The sequence below is a fragment of the Spinacia oleracea genome, chromosome 2 (assembly GCF_020520425.1).
Source record: "Spinacia oleracea cultivar Varoflay chromosome 2, BTI_SOV_V1, whole genome shotgun sequence".
In the NCBI taxonomy this organism is placed as follows: Eukaryota; Viridiplantae; Streptophyta; class Magnoliopsida; order Caryophyllales; family Amaranthaceae; genus Spinacia; species Spinacia oleracea.
In genome coordinates, this window is record NC_079488.1 from 1,016,991 (window position 1) to 1,033,691 (window position 16,701).

Genomic DNA, 16,701 nt, shown 5'->3' on the forward strand with positions numbered 1-16,701 from the left:
AAATACTTGATCCGTTTACGTACTATTTGTGTGACCCTACGGGTTCAGTCAAGAGTAAGCTGTGGATTAATATCATTAATTCCACTTGAACTGAAGCGGCCTCTAGCTAGGCATTCAGCTCACTTGATCTCACTGAATTATTAACTTGTTAATTAATACTGAACCGCATTTATTAGACTTATCATAGAATGCATACTTGGACCAAGGGCATTATTTCCTTCATCTCCATTCTGAAGAAGTCATCTGTGCTACCATCTCAGCAACCTCTACTGCGGGAGACCGTCTACCCTCCCTGCCGTAAAGGGGATGAGGATCCCCGTACACAACATCAACAGTCTGGAAAGATTATAAAAGGAATAGATTTCAGTCAGATTAGATAATACAAAATTTAATATGACAAATACGACCAACTAACAACCAGTTACCCACCGTAATCCTTCCATAATCTTCACTCGCTTTCCTATCCCGATTCTTGGCCTCATCCACTTCCTCCTGTGTCCAGACTTTGATCCTGGGAAACTCATCCCATCTCACAGGATGCCTGCATAAATGGTCTAGGTAGAAAATCTGTAAAACAAATCCACTTTCAGATAAGACACTGTAATAGAAGACAGGATACTAACACCACAACAATAACAGTATTAACCTTTTATATAATTTAATACATTAAATATTTCAGTAAGATAGACGCACCAGCAAAAACAACACACAACCACCAGTCCCAGCGGCATACCCCTGATGGTCTATCTTCCGCTGACAGGCGTCTCCGTAGTCTAAAAGCCATGTGTGACAAAACTCACACCAATTGTACAGTGATGCATTCTTTGCCACGGAAACTGCACCTAGCAATTTTAAAGACATGTTACCCCCATCGGTAGAAGGACATAAAATCTGCCCCAGCAACACAATCATGAAATTTTCCATGAACGAGGTCATATCACGCTGATTAGCCAGGGGCTTTATCTTTCCTTCACCGTCAACCGGCCCTGCCAATTCCTTTACAGATTTGGCTATGATTATTGTGCTCTTTGAGGTTGATGTATTCTTTTCACCATACTTGAGGGCCATCGCTTTAAGGGTGCCTGGAGGAAGATCAGACTCCTTCACTGGCACCGGAAGACCGCTGTTCTGGAATCCGAATACATATTCCCAATGGGAAGCAGTTATCGGCAACACATGGCCGTCCCCTCCAACAAGGTAACTGTTACCCCCATCCAACCGGGACATCAGCCAGTAGCACAGCTGCCTAGGTAGCTTGGATATTTTCAAATCCAACATCCCCCCGAAACCCATTTTCCTAACGCAACTTCTCCTTGACTCATCAAAAGCAGCAATAATCTTAGAAAATGCATCCGTGCGACAGATAACGCTTGGTTGCTACACATAATAGTTTAAGTAAAAATAAATTAACTGACAAAACCTAATCAAAATACACAATTCATCTTTAAATAAAGGATCAATAGTACCTTCCGGCCACAATTAGCCCGCTGAGTAGCAACTACCACGCCGTGAAACTTCGCATACTCACCCCTAGACAGAGGATGTTTGGGAATCGGTACCTAAATATGAAAAAAACATTAGCATCAACTACGTAGAAAAAACATTATTATACCATAAAAATCCTTAAAAACAATGAATAAATTTCAAAATTAAATACCCGCACAAACATCCTCCTGTTATTCCCTCTGATTGCCTTCTGTTTTGCAGGGGGCTTTCCTTTTGCTACCCCTGTTTCATCAAACTTCCTACCCATCTGCTTCATCGCAGGAAGTACCGTCTTCTTCACAGGTATCCTTCCCTCGTCAACATCATCATAATCCTCTCTATGCCTCTTCCGCATCATCTGCAGATGTGCCTTCTTCTTCAAAGCATTCTGCCCGACCTCCTTCCAACTCTTCCCTCTTTTCTGAACGCGAACAACAACATCATCTCCTTCATCTTCATACCCACCATCCATATATTCACCGTCTTCGTCTTCTATATCTTCTTCCTCCTCTACTTCATCGTATGAAATAACCCTCCTGCTTTTAGCAGATTGCCTTTTCTTTGGCGCACGTTTCACTGTTCTCTGGCATAATTCATCCTCGAATTCTTCGTCCTCATATATCTCATCCTCATATTCATCATCTTCAACATCTTCATATGCATCCCCGTCAAAAACAGATTCTTCACTGTCATCCCCAGACAGCGATCGCCCTTCCTCATCTTCTTCCATTTCTTCATCGACGACAGGGTCTTTGCCCTTTAGCTTACTATTCCGAGCAACTTCCACGCGTTTTTCCTTAAAAACAATATTGAAATACATATCTTGTTAATAAACGTATAACAATATACATACTATCAATTATCAGCAAATACGATACACTCATAAAATGAGCAGTGACACTCACCCTAGGTTTGCTGCTGCTACCACTTTGTCCCTTGATAACCATCCTACAAATACAATTTTACCAATCATTATACCATGCATACCTTCGATATAACAGTACCAAACACATTGGTAATTTAGGTTTGGTACCAAAGAAAATACCAAATCATATATCCTTTACCTAAATGTACCAAAGTATGTAATATTTTCCATTTGGTACCAGATCAAGTACCAAACAACAATAAAACAAACAAAGGTAGTTTTAAAAGCATGCCATCACACGAATTAAACATTAATCAAGCACCCTTCATACCAGTTTAACTTTACCTAAACGAAGGCTTATCAAATTACTTAATTCGACTAGGAAAGTAATTCAACAACAAACATCACAGTATAAAATTCGCATAATAACCACAAATTAACCACTAATTAACCCCAAAATATGAAAAGCCCATAAAAATAGCTACTTCATCACTAAATTAAATATACACACTTAAATTTCCATAACAAGAGCTACTTCAAGTAATTAGAACATAATTGTGAAAAAAATTCACTTTCAATTCATCAGCAACACAATTGTCAAACAAAATGGTGAAACCCTAAAAATCAAATCAGCCCCAAAAAACTGTGAAAACATAAAATATTACCAAAACAAGAACTAAACATCAATTCATACAGAAAAAAATTAACTTCACCTGGAAAAGTTGAGCAGTTCGTTAGTTAACAAATATCACCGATTATAATCGCCCTGGCAAACACCCTTTTTGGAAGGTATGAATTGGAAACCGGTCACGAAGTGGCTAACCTTCTAACGAGAGACTGACAATTTGGGAAGTTCTTGCCGGAGAATTTGGAGGGAGAACAATTGAGCGGGAGAGCACGCAAGGAGGAAGAAGACGAAAGAACCGTATTTTGGAAAGAAACTGTAAAAATGAAACCCACCTGATTTTTTACATTACATTAAATTAATAATCAGTAAATTATAAAATAGAAATAAAAGAAAAACTGAATTTAAAAAATAAATTTGAAATTCTTTGGAACAGATTTTTAGAGAGAGAAGTTGAAAATATCTGAAGTTGTAATTAATGGTGGGCCACCCACCTTTACTCCACTTAAAATTACCAACATGTCCCTAGTATACCATTGTTATGGTATACCCAGTATCGATTTAGACAACCTCCACCTAGGCAGTCAGGCCAGTGGGACATTATACTCTATCGTTGATGTGGTGCTGGTATTCTGGTAATTTGCTTTTAATTTGCTCAGAAAAAAAGATGAAGAAAGTGAGATATCTGATATCTATATGGAGAGGTCTCATCAATAATTCAGAAGTTTCCAAAAATAGAATGAAACTGTGCAAGTCAAGTTTCATAGTACATCTAATCATTTACCACTAAATCCGTTAATAACATCGTACCTCACCTATAAATCCAACTGCATATTTTTAACTCTGCAAAGATGCTGTTTCCTCTAAGGGGAAATTCATTAAGGCTCCGTTTGGTAGGGCGTAAAACGTTTTCATGGAAAACCATTTTCACCTTTTTAATCATTTTACGTTGTTTGGTAGAGTAAGTGATGAAAAACAATTTTCCATTACTCTCTCAAAGATGGAAAATCCTTTTCCATTTGAAAGGAAGGTAAACCACTTTTCCTTATTTCCTCCTTACCTCCCTCTCCTTTCTTCCCCTCAATCTTCATCATCTTCTCCTATTTTCCTTTAAGTTACCAAACAAAGGAAAACTAGTTTGGAATTGTGTTTTCCCTTGAAAATTGTTTTCCAAGGAAAATCATTTTACAATGAAAATGTTTTACACCTTACCAAACGGAGCCTAAGTATAATTTATCTCAATTAGCGATCAATTGATGTGTTACGGTGTAATTAATCCAAATTAGTTCCGACCCCTCAAAGTAATTAACCCGAATTAGTGATCGTCTTGAATTAAAGACGATCATGCACGTGTTTTTTATTCGGTTTCTTGAACCGTTTTTGCCCATAGATTTTTCAAACATGTTACACCATCTCGATCTTTAAATAATTAGTACAATATGCTAGATTTGTTGCTCCTTAATTATTACGAAGTATATTGATATTTCGAAACGAATTGCAAATTTTTGTCATGAAAAGTACCAAATGTATATATGTTTCCCCCTCTTAATTCTGATATCGGTAATCAAAATATCTCTAATGTGTACTCTCTTAATTAAACTTTGTACTCCAATCTTATCTAAAAAGAATCAGTCTGATATTAATGATGGTATAAATTAAAGAAAAAATGTTATACAAACAAGGAAAGTTATAGAAAAGAAAGTGCAAAAATAGGGCAATTCCTGAAAATGGTAATCTAGGAATTCATTGCACACACCTCTTCCCGAAATTCATTAACGAAAGTGACAAGTGAATTTAGCACTTGTCCAAATCAATGCTTTTGTTTTTGTCCTTATTCTTAAGATGTTACCACTAATTAACGTACGCATCAACTAGATTTTCTGTGGTTTCTAATTAATTATACCTCCTAGCTTGTTAGTAGAGCATACTGCATGCAATGGGGAAGGGAGCGGCGAGACGGCAAACTGCGAGGCATTTCCTCACCCATAACAGGACAGTGACAGTATCATTCGTTTTAAAAAAATAGTACCATATCTTTAAAATGAAATACCATAAAAATACCATTGTTTCATTTTTTGTGTTGTTATGTTTTTGCAAAAACATCACAGTACGTATTGAGTTTTTACTTCCTCTACACGGGGTGGTGAAATAAACTTGTTTGGGCTTGATACCACCTTCACATGTAAAATTACCTTCTTCTTCAATATACTTGGTACTCCCTCTGTACATGCATATTTATTATTGACGGGAAATCAAAAAGGGGTGGAGTGCATACATATTTATTTAACCTCATTTTTTGAAGCAATTGCAATTAACAAAGACATTTAATACGTACGTTCTTTTCCGATCCGTCTCTTATTATGAATTGACATGAACACCATCGAGGATGCACGAGAGGAGACACATGTAATTCTAAGCCGGGTTGGTTATCATGGTCGAAAGTGCGATGGCACGTACAATTACAAAGAATTTAAGTCTTATTCACTTCACTATATATAACAAATTACGTAGTACTACATACAATAGTACGTTAGGTCCGTTTCTCTCTATATATCGCTCTCTCTCTATATATCGCTCTCTCTCTCTATATATAATATATATACAAGGAGTAGCTTAAAACCTAAACACAAATCCTTTTATCTGATATCTGATATCTGAAGTGTTTGTTGAGTTAGGTCCGTTTCTGAATGAAAAACACCAATAATTAAGATAATATCATATATATATAATTATATATGATGAACAGGAAGATGATGGAAGGCAAAATGAGCATGGAGTTGAATGCAGGTCCTGATCATGTTTGCTATGTTAGGTGTAACTTATGCAACACTGTTCTCGCGGTATGTATGTATATATATTCACTTCCCTCATTACTTGAATGCTCAATCATGCACATCACTATATATATAAATGTATATTACTTGAATGCTCAATCATGCACATCACTATATATATAAATGTATATTACTTGAATGCTCAATCATGCACATCACTATATATATAAATGTATATTACTTGAATGCTCAATCATGCACATCACTATATATATAAATGTATATTACTTGAATGCTCAATCATGCACATCACTATATATATAAATGTATAATGTACGTAGGTAGTGATCCCTTGCAAGAGGTTGTTGGAGACGATAACAGTGAAATGTGGGCATTGTGGTAATGTCTCTTTTTTGAGCACAAGGCCACTCCCTCCTCTTACTGCTACTGCTACTGCTACTGCTACTGCTACTGCTACTGCTACTCCTACTCCTACTCCTCTCCAACCTCAAGTATGTTTTCTTTTCTTAATTAATTATATTACTACTACGTATATTCTAATTATATAATAATGTTATAACATATATATATGCATTTTTACATAATATATATATAGGGATTCAATTTCTTAGAGAAGACATGCAGCAGCGATGCTAATCACTCATCGTCTTCTAATTCCACCTTAACTAATGACCCTCATTCCCCAAGCCCCTTTGTTTGTAAACGTACGTACAAACAAACTACCAAAGTACTACGTATTTCTTTTCTTTCTATTTTTATTTCTGAATCAACTACGAGTATATAATTAATTTGTTTTATATGAATGAATGAATGAATGCAGCTCCTGAGAAGAAGCATAGGCTTCCATCGGCTTATAACAGGTTCATGAAGTAAGCTTAATTAATTGCTACCTTGACAGTTGACACACTCTTTATAGTTTATAGTTTATAGTTTATAGTTTATAGTTTATAGTTTATAGTTTATAGTTTATATATATCATATTAATTAATTAACATGCATATAACTAAAGGAATTGAATTTAACAATTAATTAACTTTCAGGGAGGAGATTCAGCGTATCAAAGCAGCAAATCCTGAGATACCTCATAGAGAGGCTTTTAGCACTGCGGCTAAGAACGTACGTACATACCTTATTATTTATACTTGATTACCAATTTATTTATATTTATATTTATATATTACCATATATATATTCTAATTCATTATTTTCTTAATTGTATCTTCAGTGGGCAAGGTTTCTTCCACACTCCCCCTCTGCGGGAACCAACAACACCAACTAAACGTCTAAACCTACCTACTGGCTACTATATGTATTATGTAAGCAATCACTCAGCTCCCTAAGTTTTCGATTATTTTAATAAAACCTTAATTAGCCTCTAGCCTCTATTTTATTCTCATCTACATCACTATTACTATTACTATTACTATTACTATTACTATTACGTAAAAACTACAATTAATGTCGATCAGATAAGTGTGACAAGTAACTTGAGACCGATTCCAATTGAGGGGATTGGTTGACTAATAAGTTTTGGCTTTTGCATGCAGGAATAGATTATGCCTTCTCTTGCGGAGTCGGTCGGCTACTATATGCATGCTTCTTCTAGGACATAAACTATCCTAGCTAGCTAATTATGTTTTTATTTCACCGTCAACTAATTCATTTCTGTCCTTAAGCTTGTTGTAAACTCATTAATTAAGATCTACTTTTATATATTAACTATGTATTTTGCTTGCAATTATACTTTAATTTCTACTTTAAGTTGATAAAACGTACATTATACCAAGTACGAGTAGAGTCATGACTCATGACTCATGAGTGATGTCTTGTCTACAAGACTATAACTCCAATGTTGTACCAATAGCTAGCTAGGCCTATGTCTACGCATGGGATGGGATGGGATGGGACACATTACACATTACACATTACACATATGATATGTTTGAGCAACAAATGAGATTAAAGGAGTACCACTACTTTCTGATATGGTTACAAAAGACACACTAGTAATAATTTTTGACCCCGATATACAATGATTATACACATTTTCGTAAGTGATTGGTAGACTGGTAGTCCTTTTGTGACTTAATTGTAATCACAAACTTTTTGGACCTTCAATTTTACAAGTCCAACTTGCATGCTTTAAAATTTACTAGTACAATCCAACTTTGTTTTAGGAAATCTTGCCATTGCCATTTAATTTAGACAGTTGGTCATAGATATTGCTACTAACATATATATAAGCACTCTTGACATTACCAGTCATACTATATATACACTTAATTAAGGATCAAAACATGTGTCATATAAAATGAAGCAACATATTCAGATAGAATGGAAGCGATCAAGAACACTACGTACCTTGATTCTTTTCTGTTGTATTGCTTCTAGGAATTCAAGTATCGTTGTATCTGGGCATATATAGCGAAAATTTAATGTCACTGCAAACACTGTACATTGTTCAAATACTAGAATAGAATCCGTCAAGTTTGTGTTCAAACAATTTCATTGTAAGATGTAAGAAGATACGAAACTATTCACTTTTCTACTGAGTATATCAAGTGATTGAAAACTAGAACAAATTATCCAAATTACATAACCAGAAACACAAACCAAAAGGTTAATTAATTAAACCCATTCAAAATTGTACAGCTATTCCATATAGTATCAAATTTGGGGGTTGCTGCAAACGGATGACAGCAGTTTCCCTAAGCAACTTAGCATTCCGTTATTCTCAGCCTCAGATCCAGATTCATCTCCCGTTTGCTCACTCAATATCTCATTTGTCGGCCTACCATCATCATCATCATCATCATCATCATCATCATCATCATCATCATCATCATCATCATCATCATCATCATCATCATCATCATCATCATCATCTTCTTCTTCATCTTCAACATCAAATAAGATCCCAAGATTGTAATCTAATTCCTCAGCCATCAACTTCTCCTTAATAGGTTGAGGCAGTATTTCTGTTATTAGTTGCTTTATAATCTCAGTAGCCACTATCACATCTTCTTTTGATAACTTGAGTTGTGTAGCAATGTTATCCATCAGAAACTGATTTATTTTCTGATGAATTCTATCTGTTTCAACTTCAACTGGGAACTCAAAGTTAATACCTTCAACATTCTTCTTCTTCTTATTATTATTACAAATAATACTCAAGCTCATTGCTACTACACCACTAACATTCCACTTCATGCTCCCTTGTAATCTGAATATCTTGTTTCCATGCCCAATCTCCTTGACAACATGTAGTAATCTATCCACCTGACCACGCGTGACTTGACTCAGACTTGACTCGACTTGACTCGGACTTGACTCGATTTGAGTCAGAAACGGGTCATTCAGAAGGTCAATTGCAGGGGATCTAGTAGATGCAGGAGCAAAACACCTATCAAGAAAGTGCTTAATCTGAGGGTCTGTGACATTGTTTAGCAAGACAGGCTTTACACCCTCCTTAATCTTTCTGTAGAACTCATCATTGTTTATGAATTCTGAATAAGGCTTTTCCCGAGTGACCATCCATAGTACGCATATCCCAAAAGCATGTATGTCAACCATATGATTATAATTTCCTTGAAATATTTCTGGTGCCATGTACATTGGTGAACCAACACAATTGTTTAAACTAGTCCCTGGTTCAATAAACCTAGCGAAACCAAAATCTCCAAGTTTAACAATACCAGTGTTTCCATCAACAAAGATGTTCAATAACTTAACATCACGATGAGCAATGGGTGGATCACGAGTGTGAAGATAATCCAAACCCTGTAAAATCTGTCTACACCAATTCTTGGTTGATGTATCATCTACAGGAACATGTCTAACGATGTAGTGTAACAGAGTCTCTGAAGAAAATATCTCAGTAATCATGTGAAGGTTTCTTTTTGAATAATCAATCCAGAAATGATGACATTTCACTATATTCTTATGATCTAACAATTTCATCAAATTAGCTTCTACAATCAAATGCCAAAGATTAGGAACAGAGTTTACTATTCTATCACTTAAAACTACCACGCTCCAAGCAATTTCCATACCATTAACCTCATCAAATCCCTTGTAAACTCTTTTCCAAAGCCCTTGTCCTAGCATCGCATCGTACCTTACGTATTGCCCTGTCGGGTCTCTCTCCGCAACCCGTATAACACTACGAGAAGACATTACTTAACAGTTAACAACACCAAAACCCAGAAATTTTTAAGATTTCAATTGGGATGATTTCTTTAATTTTCTAATGGAGTTTGCTAGATTGAGGGTTTTCTGATCTTGAATGCATGTGGTAGAAATATGTGAAAGGATTTATTTCAAGAATAAATGGAACTGAATCATTTGATTTGTGGATTCATTGATATTTATATAAGTCATATCCAAACTCATTAATCTGTTCTCGTATTAACGGAGGAGTATTAAGTTAAGTCGGTAATCAAGAAACAACACATACCCTTTCTTGATTTTTACTTTAAAGAAAATAATAATAAGAGGATTAATCTGTTATGGTATTAAATGACTGATTCTCACCGTTACAACAGATAACTTTAGTTATATTCAAGTAAATCGCGCTTAAAGTTGTCTTTTTTTTTTTTTTGACGGGAAAGTTGTCTATCTTAATTTATACTCCTAATAACTGAAATTTGGTATTCAAGTTTTTTTCCCTTTATTTGAGGCATTATCAATCATCTTATGACCTATTACTAATGGTTGTTGGTTCAGAGGTGATTGGGGCTAAAATTTGATAGGGCGAACCGCGTATTCGATCTCCGCAACAACAATTGGGAGGGGAATAAAACCTATCCACCTAGAACTCGCTTCGAATCCGGATTAGCCCTAAGGGTGAACGGAGTGGTAACACCAAAAAAAAAACATCTTATGACCTACCAATACTCCAATACCATACACAAGCCATAAATCTTAACCACTACGACTAAACATCATTGGTGCTAAGTCTGCTAACTAGTTATAAGTTAATAGATAGATTATGGATTTATCATTATAAGTTACTACGGTATTTGACAACAACCTAGAGATGAGTCGATATAACGATATAATTAAATACTAACCGCCAAAAATATTTATTTTGGATAGGCAAGAGCATTATATTATTTTTGAAACACGTATAGTCCATCTAAACTAGAGTAAATTTCAACTTCCACAAAATTTAGCTCAAATTTCAGCTTCTTACTCTTCCAAAAATGTTATTTAAAGGTACAGAGTAAATACATACTAGCAAGTAGCAGCACTGATGGTGTACAACAAAGAACAACTAAGTTGAGATGTAGGAGGCAAGGTCATCAAGGAAGAAGAAGAAGAAGTACACAACTCAACTCGTAAATTCAGTTGTAATGCAGAGTACGTGATTGCTACATATCAAAATAAATAAACAATACAGTTTACAGGAACTATTTGTACAGGTAGTGACCACAACAACTTACAGCTTTATACACAATTACAACTAAGAAGAATACAATTAATTAAGGGGGTAGAGGAAAACCTTGAATGGATATATGGGCAGCAAATAATACAATATCGATCACACTGACTATTTACACTTTGATCATATCCCATGCACGGCGTTATCACTTAGATTCCCTCCGAGCAATGACATCAGTCCTCCGCCATGGACTCTTCCCTCTGGAATTAAGAACTCGAATCCCCTTCTGCTATCGCCATTGCATTGATCGTTCTGTACTGTATATGATGACGTTGACTTCATTGACAGTGGCACTAGAACCTCTGCAGGTATCAGATGCTTCCTTCTTTTAGCTGGTAAATCTTCACAATCAGATATAACACTAATTCCAGAAGATGAATTCCTGGAATTAGTGGTGGGAACAAGTCCATGGAAAAGGCCTGGACCAATCAACCCTCGTTTGTTTTCTCTTTCCTGAACCATGCTACTGTGTGCTGCACATAACCCACTTCTACCCCTAGCAAATTTCTCACATTTTCGATCCCCACCCCAATTGCACCGTTTTCCACCTCCATGGGCTTTGCAGAAGTCGGTGCTCCCTTGTGCACTCTTCTCACAGTTTTCAACCCTGCATCGTTTCCCACCACCATGCTTCACACAGCAATCAGTACGGCCACGTGCACTCTTTGTACAACCAGGAACAGCACACCTCTTTCCACCACCATGTGCAACACAGAAGTTTGTACCACCATGAACACTCTTTGGGCAGATCGCACCACCATCAAACATACATCGTTTGCCTCCACCATGTCCTTTACACAATGGTGTGCTACCCTCAGCACCCTTTGTACATCCTGCAAACACGCATCTTTTCCCACCACCATGTGCTTTACAAAACAAGGTACTACCTTGAGCACCCTTTGCACAATTCTGATACTGGCAACGCCTACCTCCCCCATGAGATATGCAAAGACCTGCACGCCCTTCGGCACTCCTTGTACATTCTTCCACCTTACATCTCTTACCTCCACCATGCCGAATACAAAGCCCCGATTTCCCACGTGCTGCTTTAGAGCAACCTCCAGCATACCCACATCGGCGTCCTCCACCATGAGCAATGCAGTTATCGGTTTTTCCCTCAGCACTTTTAGTGCATCCTAAGTGCTGGCACCTCCTTCCACCACCATGGGCCTTGCAGTAAGCAGTACGGCTTTCTGCACCTTTGTTACAACCAGGTTTCTGGCATCTTTGTCCACCACCATGACCAATACATAAACCTGATGCTCCTCGTGCTCCTTTTGTACATCCCATAAAACGGCATCTCTTTGCATTATGTGGTCTGTTTTCCATAGATGTAAGAGTACAACTTGTTGTATTAGAAGGCTCAGAACCCAAATGAGATTGATCAGAAGAGGATTTTGTAAAACTATCCCACATCTGCACAGGGGCTGATCTACAGTCACTTCTCGGTGCCAAAAGAAGAGATGGCATATAACCACCTGATGATTTTTTAGCAGAAGTAGAGCCCTCATCAGCCACAGAGATAGCATGAGCATGAGTAGGATTAGGAGCAGATATTTGGCTTCTGAAATGATGTGGGTTAAAATCAGTCTCGGTTGACGTTGAAAAGTCCAAAGAGCCAAACAAATTTCCAGTTTCTCCAGAAAGTCCCAGTTTCAAGATCGAATCACCATTTCCTGATGAAGAAGATAATCCTTTTGTTTGTTTATCCTCTGAATAGGCCCTGGGCGTAGGGCCTAATCCTAGTACCAGTCTGCAACCATCATCGAGAGTCATGGAAGTAAAAGAACCAGGGTCATTTTGGGAAGTAAGGAATTGGGAACCACTGCTCCTTCCATAGCCAAGGCAGTCCAATCGCAAAGAGGTATCACCACCAAGTTTTTCATTTCTAGCAAAGTCATTAGAGCAAGAGAAATATGCTCCCTGCTGTTCATCGACATTCATCCTCATCATCAGCTTATTTTATTATCAACAAAAGAAAACAGTAGACAGACAGACTAGCAGTATGTGATTTCAGCCACAAGCTTCTATAGAATCCACAAATAGTACACCAGTTACAACTAGAGCTTTCAACAAGAAACTTCCACCACTTACAAAACCTGAAGTGTCTGCTCTATCCATAATATTAGTTACACTGGCAGAGCAGCAACCTAATTCAGACTACGTTTAGGACAAATCCCCATCAGTGAAACCGGTCTACTCGTCATGTGCAGATATTTCATAAGCTCCATGCCATAAGAGTTACTTCATTCAACCTAGCAGAAAAAAAGACGTCCATAAAGTTAGTAAAGAAGAGGGTAGCTAATTCAGAAACATTAGAAGGAAAGCAACAACTATAACCAATTGCAAAGTCGCATTGCAAGTATAATCTCATTAATAAGACAAGTTCACAGAACAAAAGGATGAAGAGGCATTCGAATAGAGAAGAAAGAAAAATGCAATCTCGACTCTAAACTGATTATATGACTTGGTACAAAAGCTAACCCACCTAAGAAAAATTGTCTGAAGCGACAACTTTTAGATTTACTAGCAAAGTGGCATGTACCAAGATTGATTATACAGCCAAGCTCATTTCGTCTACAAGACTACAGCTCTGCTCCAGAGTTAAAACATTTTTCTCTAATATTAATCTTGTTTAACCTCAAAGCTCCATATGAAGTATCCCATTAGAAGAAGAGTAAAAAAAAAAGAACGACTGGCTATACTACTTCCCTAAATAAGAAAATAAACAAGCTGCAACTAAGAGGAGCATCATCACTAATGTTTTCTTTTGCAAACTCATCACAAAATTATGATAGTCAAATAGAAAATACTGTCTAATTAGAAAAACAATAAAATCGGATGAAAGTAAGAAAATCTTACACAAATTTGGAATCTTTATTTTTAAATCATACTTTACTACAATAGTTGACAAATTTACGGCCTAAAGGTGACGAGTTCAGCCTATCAAGTCAAATGTAGATTGTAGCAATAAACTACGAAAGTACAAAGTACCCAGTCAAATATGTAAAGATCAACTGATTTAACTGAAAAAAAAACCCAAAAATCTGAAAGACCATGAAAGGAAAAGTCATCAATCTATAATAACTTCCTGCTTTAACCAATCATTCAACCGAGTTATGCTAAATCTTCTTTAACCAATCATTCATTGCTAATTGGCTGACATTTTTCTTGCTGTATTCAACCGAGTTAAGCTAAATCACTAAGACATTTTCGGGATAAAAAGACATTGATTCAATTCGATCCAATCCAATTCCGGAAATTGGTCAAGACTTACCCTAGCTTGTTATGCATATATGTGATATAGCAATTAAACCATACATTAAGGATTTAAGGTCCTCCTTTGAAAGAAGTTGGACACTAAAATATTGGTCAAGACTTACCCCAATCATTATATCAGATCTAACTCTTAAAAAAAAGCATACGTCATTAAGTAATTATTGAACCATAACATCATGGAGTAATTCCCTTCTCTTACTAAAATCTACTACACAATGAAAATCTAATGAAAAACTTAACTACTCTATTGTAATTTTTCAAAATATAATCAAATCTATCAAACTAAGACTCTAAATAATTGAATTACCAAATATTAACAAAAACAAATTAAAATTTATCTATATTATGTAAAGTTAATAGCAGTAATTCATAAGTCAAGAAGATAAACATCAGCAACTACTCGTACCTACTAATATTCACACCTGAAAATCACCCAGAAATAGCAGACAATATAAGCAAAAAATTAATATAATACTTGCAAAAAAAGACATTATTTTCGGAGAATTCGAAGGAATCAAAACGGAAAATGATAACGGTGAAACATTATTAAGTATTAATAGCGTGAATTTGATGTCGTAAATTCCTACACAATATTGAGTATTTAAGGATAAACAGTATATGTAATGTATAGAAAATTAGGAAGTAAGAAAAATAGAAAAAGAAGAAGAAAATAGAAATACCATGAAATATTTCCCGATATGGCAGATAATTCCAGAAACACCATTAAAGCTCAGAGATGAGAGAAAAGAGGAGAGAGAAAATGGGAGAGAGAGTGTGTGACAAATGGAGAATAGGTGGAAAATAAACGGAAGCAATTGAATCTTTAGCGTTTTTATGAGAGATTCTTATTACGGAGTTTGTTTTGTGACAAATGGGCAATGGGCTAAATTACTTAAAGAACCCTTGTGGGGAAGGAGATGACGCTTTTGATTGGCTGATTTGGACAACGCATTCTTTTTTAAGGGAAAGGGACACTACCAATGTAAATTACTCTTTGCACCTTCATTACGAGCATCGAATTATCTATATTAAATCGTAATTTTAAAAAAGGATTGTTTATGTGTGGAGATTGTCGCTGTCTAGGGGTAGAAATTGAAAAAGAATAAGTGGCTGAGACGAGAGGGGATTGTCTGCTTCCTCACAAGAAAACAAAATTTATAATTAAGAAAAAAAGTAAAATGATAAATAATAGAGAAAATGGTGGTGCCTGGTGCGTGTCTGTTTGGTGTGACGCGCGAAAAATCCAATGGGAGAATGATGACTATTTTAGGAATTTATTTTACTAAGCTCCTTTTCTATACAGTATAAGTATATATGAAGTCACCAAACAATTATGCGCACCACTATTGGTCCTAAAGATTCTCGTTCATCATATTTTCAAGGGTATCTAACCCGATTACGACGATAATCACTTCAATTAACTCCGTATTAGATTTTGATTAATTCGAATTTAAGAAAAACTACCTAATCTCTACTGTTATCGCTAACTGTTACACTATCAAAGATTCACAAATTTGACAAGTGGCCAAATTTAATTTATGTTTCGAGGGAGACACAACTTGGATGAAGAAAATCATCTTATTAATGCAATGATATCTTTTGTTTGCTTAATTAATTGGTTTCATTTTTTAACTAATTAGTTTTAGTGCTTAACTAATTAATTCCATTATTTATCTAATTGATTTTAGTGCTTAACTAATTGATTTATTGTTTAACTAATTGATTCCGTTGCTTCTTATATGACACCAAAACAGTATTTCATGTAAAATCGCCTCATATAAAAGCTTGTATTGATAAAAAGGAGTCCTAAGAGAAAAATAATATAATCCTTAATTCGTTAACTTGTTATCGAGTTATGGTAAATAGTTAGATTACTAGGATACCCTGCACGGCTGCACCCCCTACCAAAGTTTACAATTGGCAAGACGAATCACAAGGGTATTACTGTAATAAAAGAAATCAAATCATTTTGATGATAAAACCGTACTATGATGATTTTTAATTATACAACGCTAATTATTTGGTGTAGAAAACTGTATGAGGTCCTACTACGAGGACGTCATATGGTAACCCTACAAGTCATTAATTTTTAATAATAGATATTTCCTTTTTTAAAATTGTGTGGAGAATATATCATGTTCCTCATTTGCTTTAGTCCTTTCCTCGACTCTAAGAAGCATCCAATTATTATAAGCAACATAGTCGTAGG

At 35.9% G+C, this 16,701-nt stretch overlaps 4 protein-coding genes across 6 annotated transcripts; 1 reads left to right on the forward strand and 3 right to left on the reverse strand.

The window, feature by feature from the left end:
• Positions 1-219: 219 nt before the first annotated feature.
• LOC130466720 (uncharacterized) lies at positions 220-3,285 on the reverse strand. Its single transcript, XM_056835333.1, has 7 exons — positions 3,064-3,285; positions 2,391-2,433; positions 1,658-2,281; positions 1,467-1,559; positions 694-1,377; positions 430-567; positions 220-336 (listed from the first exon to the last, which is right to left on the reverse strand). The coding sequence occupies exons 2-7, from the start codon at positions 2,430-2,432 to the stop codon at positions 220-222; spliced, it is 1,698 nt and encodes a 565-aa protein (XP_056691311.1). The 5' UTR covers position 2,433; positions 3,064-3,285.
• Positions 3,286-5,418: 2,133 nt separating this feature from the next.
• On the forward strand, positions 5,419-7,508 carry LOC110779469 (protein CRABS CLAW). Of its 3 annotated transcripts, none has more exons than XM_056835350.1 (7): positions 5,422-5,815; positions 6,091-6,261; positions 6,366-6,474; positions 6,591-6,630; positions 6,811-6,886; positions 6,996-7,086; positions 7,318-7,508. In XM_056835350.1, the coding sequence occupies exons 1-6, from the start codon at positions 5,711-5,713 to the stop codon at positions 7,047-7,049; spliced, it is 555 nt and encodes a 184-aa protein (XP_056691328.1). In that variant the 5' UTR covers positions 5,422-5,710; the 3' UTR covers positions 7,050-7,086; positions 7,318-7,508. The 3 variants fall into 3 exon arrangements, with proteins under 3 accessions (XP_056691329.1, XP_056691328.1, XP_021839670.2); XM_021983978.2 differs by having other exon boundaries at positions 5,488-5,815; positions 6,591-6,639; XM_056835351.1 differs by lacking the exon at positions 6,366-6,474 and having other exon boundaries at positions 5,419-5,815.
• A 929-nt stretch (positions 7,509-8,437) lies between these two features.
• LOC110779468 (serine/threonine-protein kinase WNK8-like) lies at positions 8,438-9,946 on the reverse strand. Its single transcript, XM_056835334.1, has 2 exons — positions 8,721-9,946; positions 8,438-8,561 (listed from the first exon to the last, which is right to left on the reverse strand). Exons 1-2 carry the CDS (start codon positions 9,944-9,946, stop codon positions 8,438-8,440), a joined length of 1,350 nt encoding a protein of 449 aa, XP_056691312.1.
• Positions 9,947-11,094: 1,148 nt separating this feature from the next.
• LOC110779467 (uncharacterized) lies at positions 11,095-15,419 on the reverse strand. Its single transcript, XM_021983976.2, has 2 exons — positions 15,173-15,419; positions 11,095-13,468 (listed from the first exon to the last, which is right to left on the reverse strand). The coding sequence occupies exon 2, from the start codon at positions 13,164-13,166 to the stop codon at positions 11,337-11,339; it is 1,830 nt and encodes a 609-aa protein (XP_021839668.1). The 5' UTR covers positions 13,167-13,468; positions 15,173-15,419; the 3' UTR covers positions 11,095-11,336.
• Positions 15,420-16,701: the final 1,282 nt, after the last annotated feature.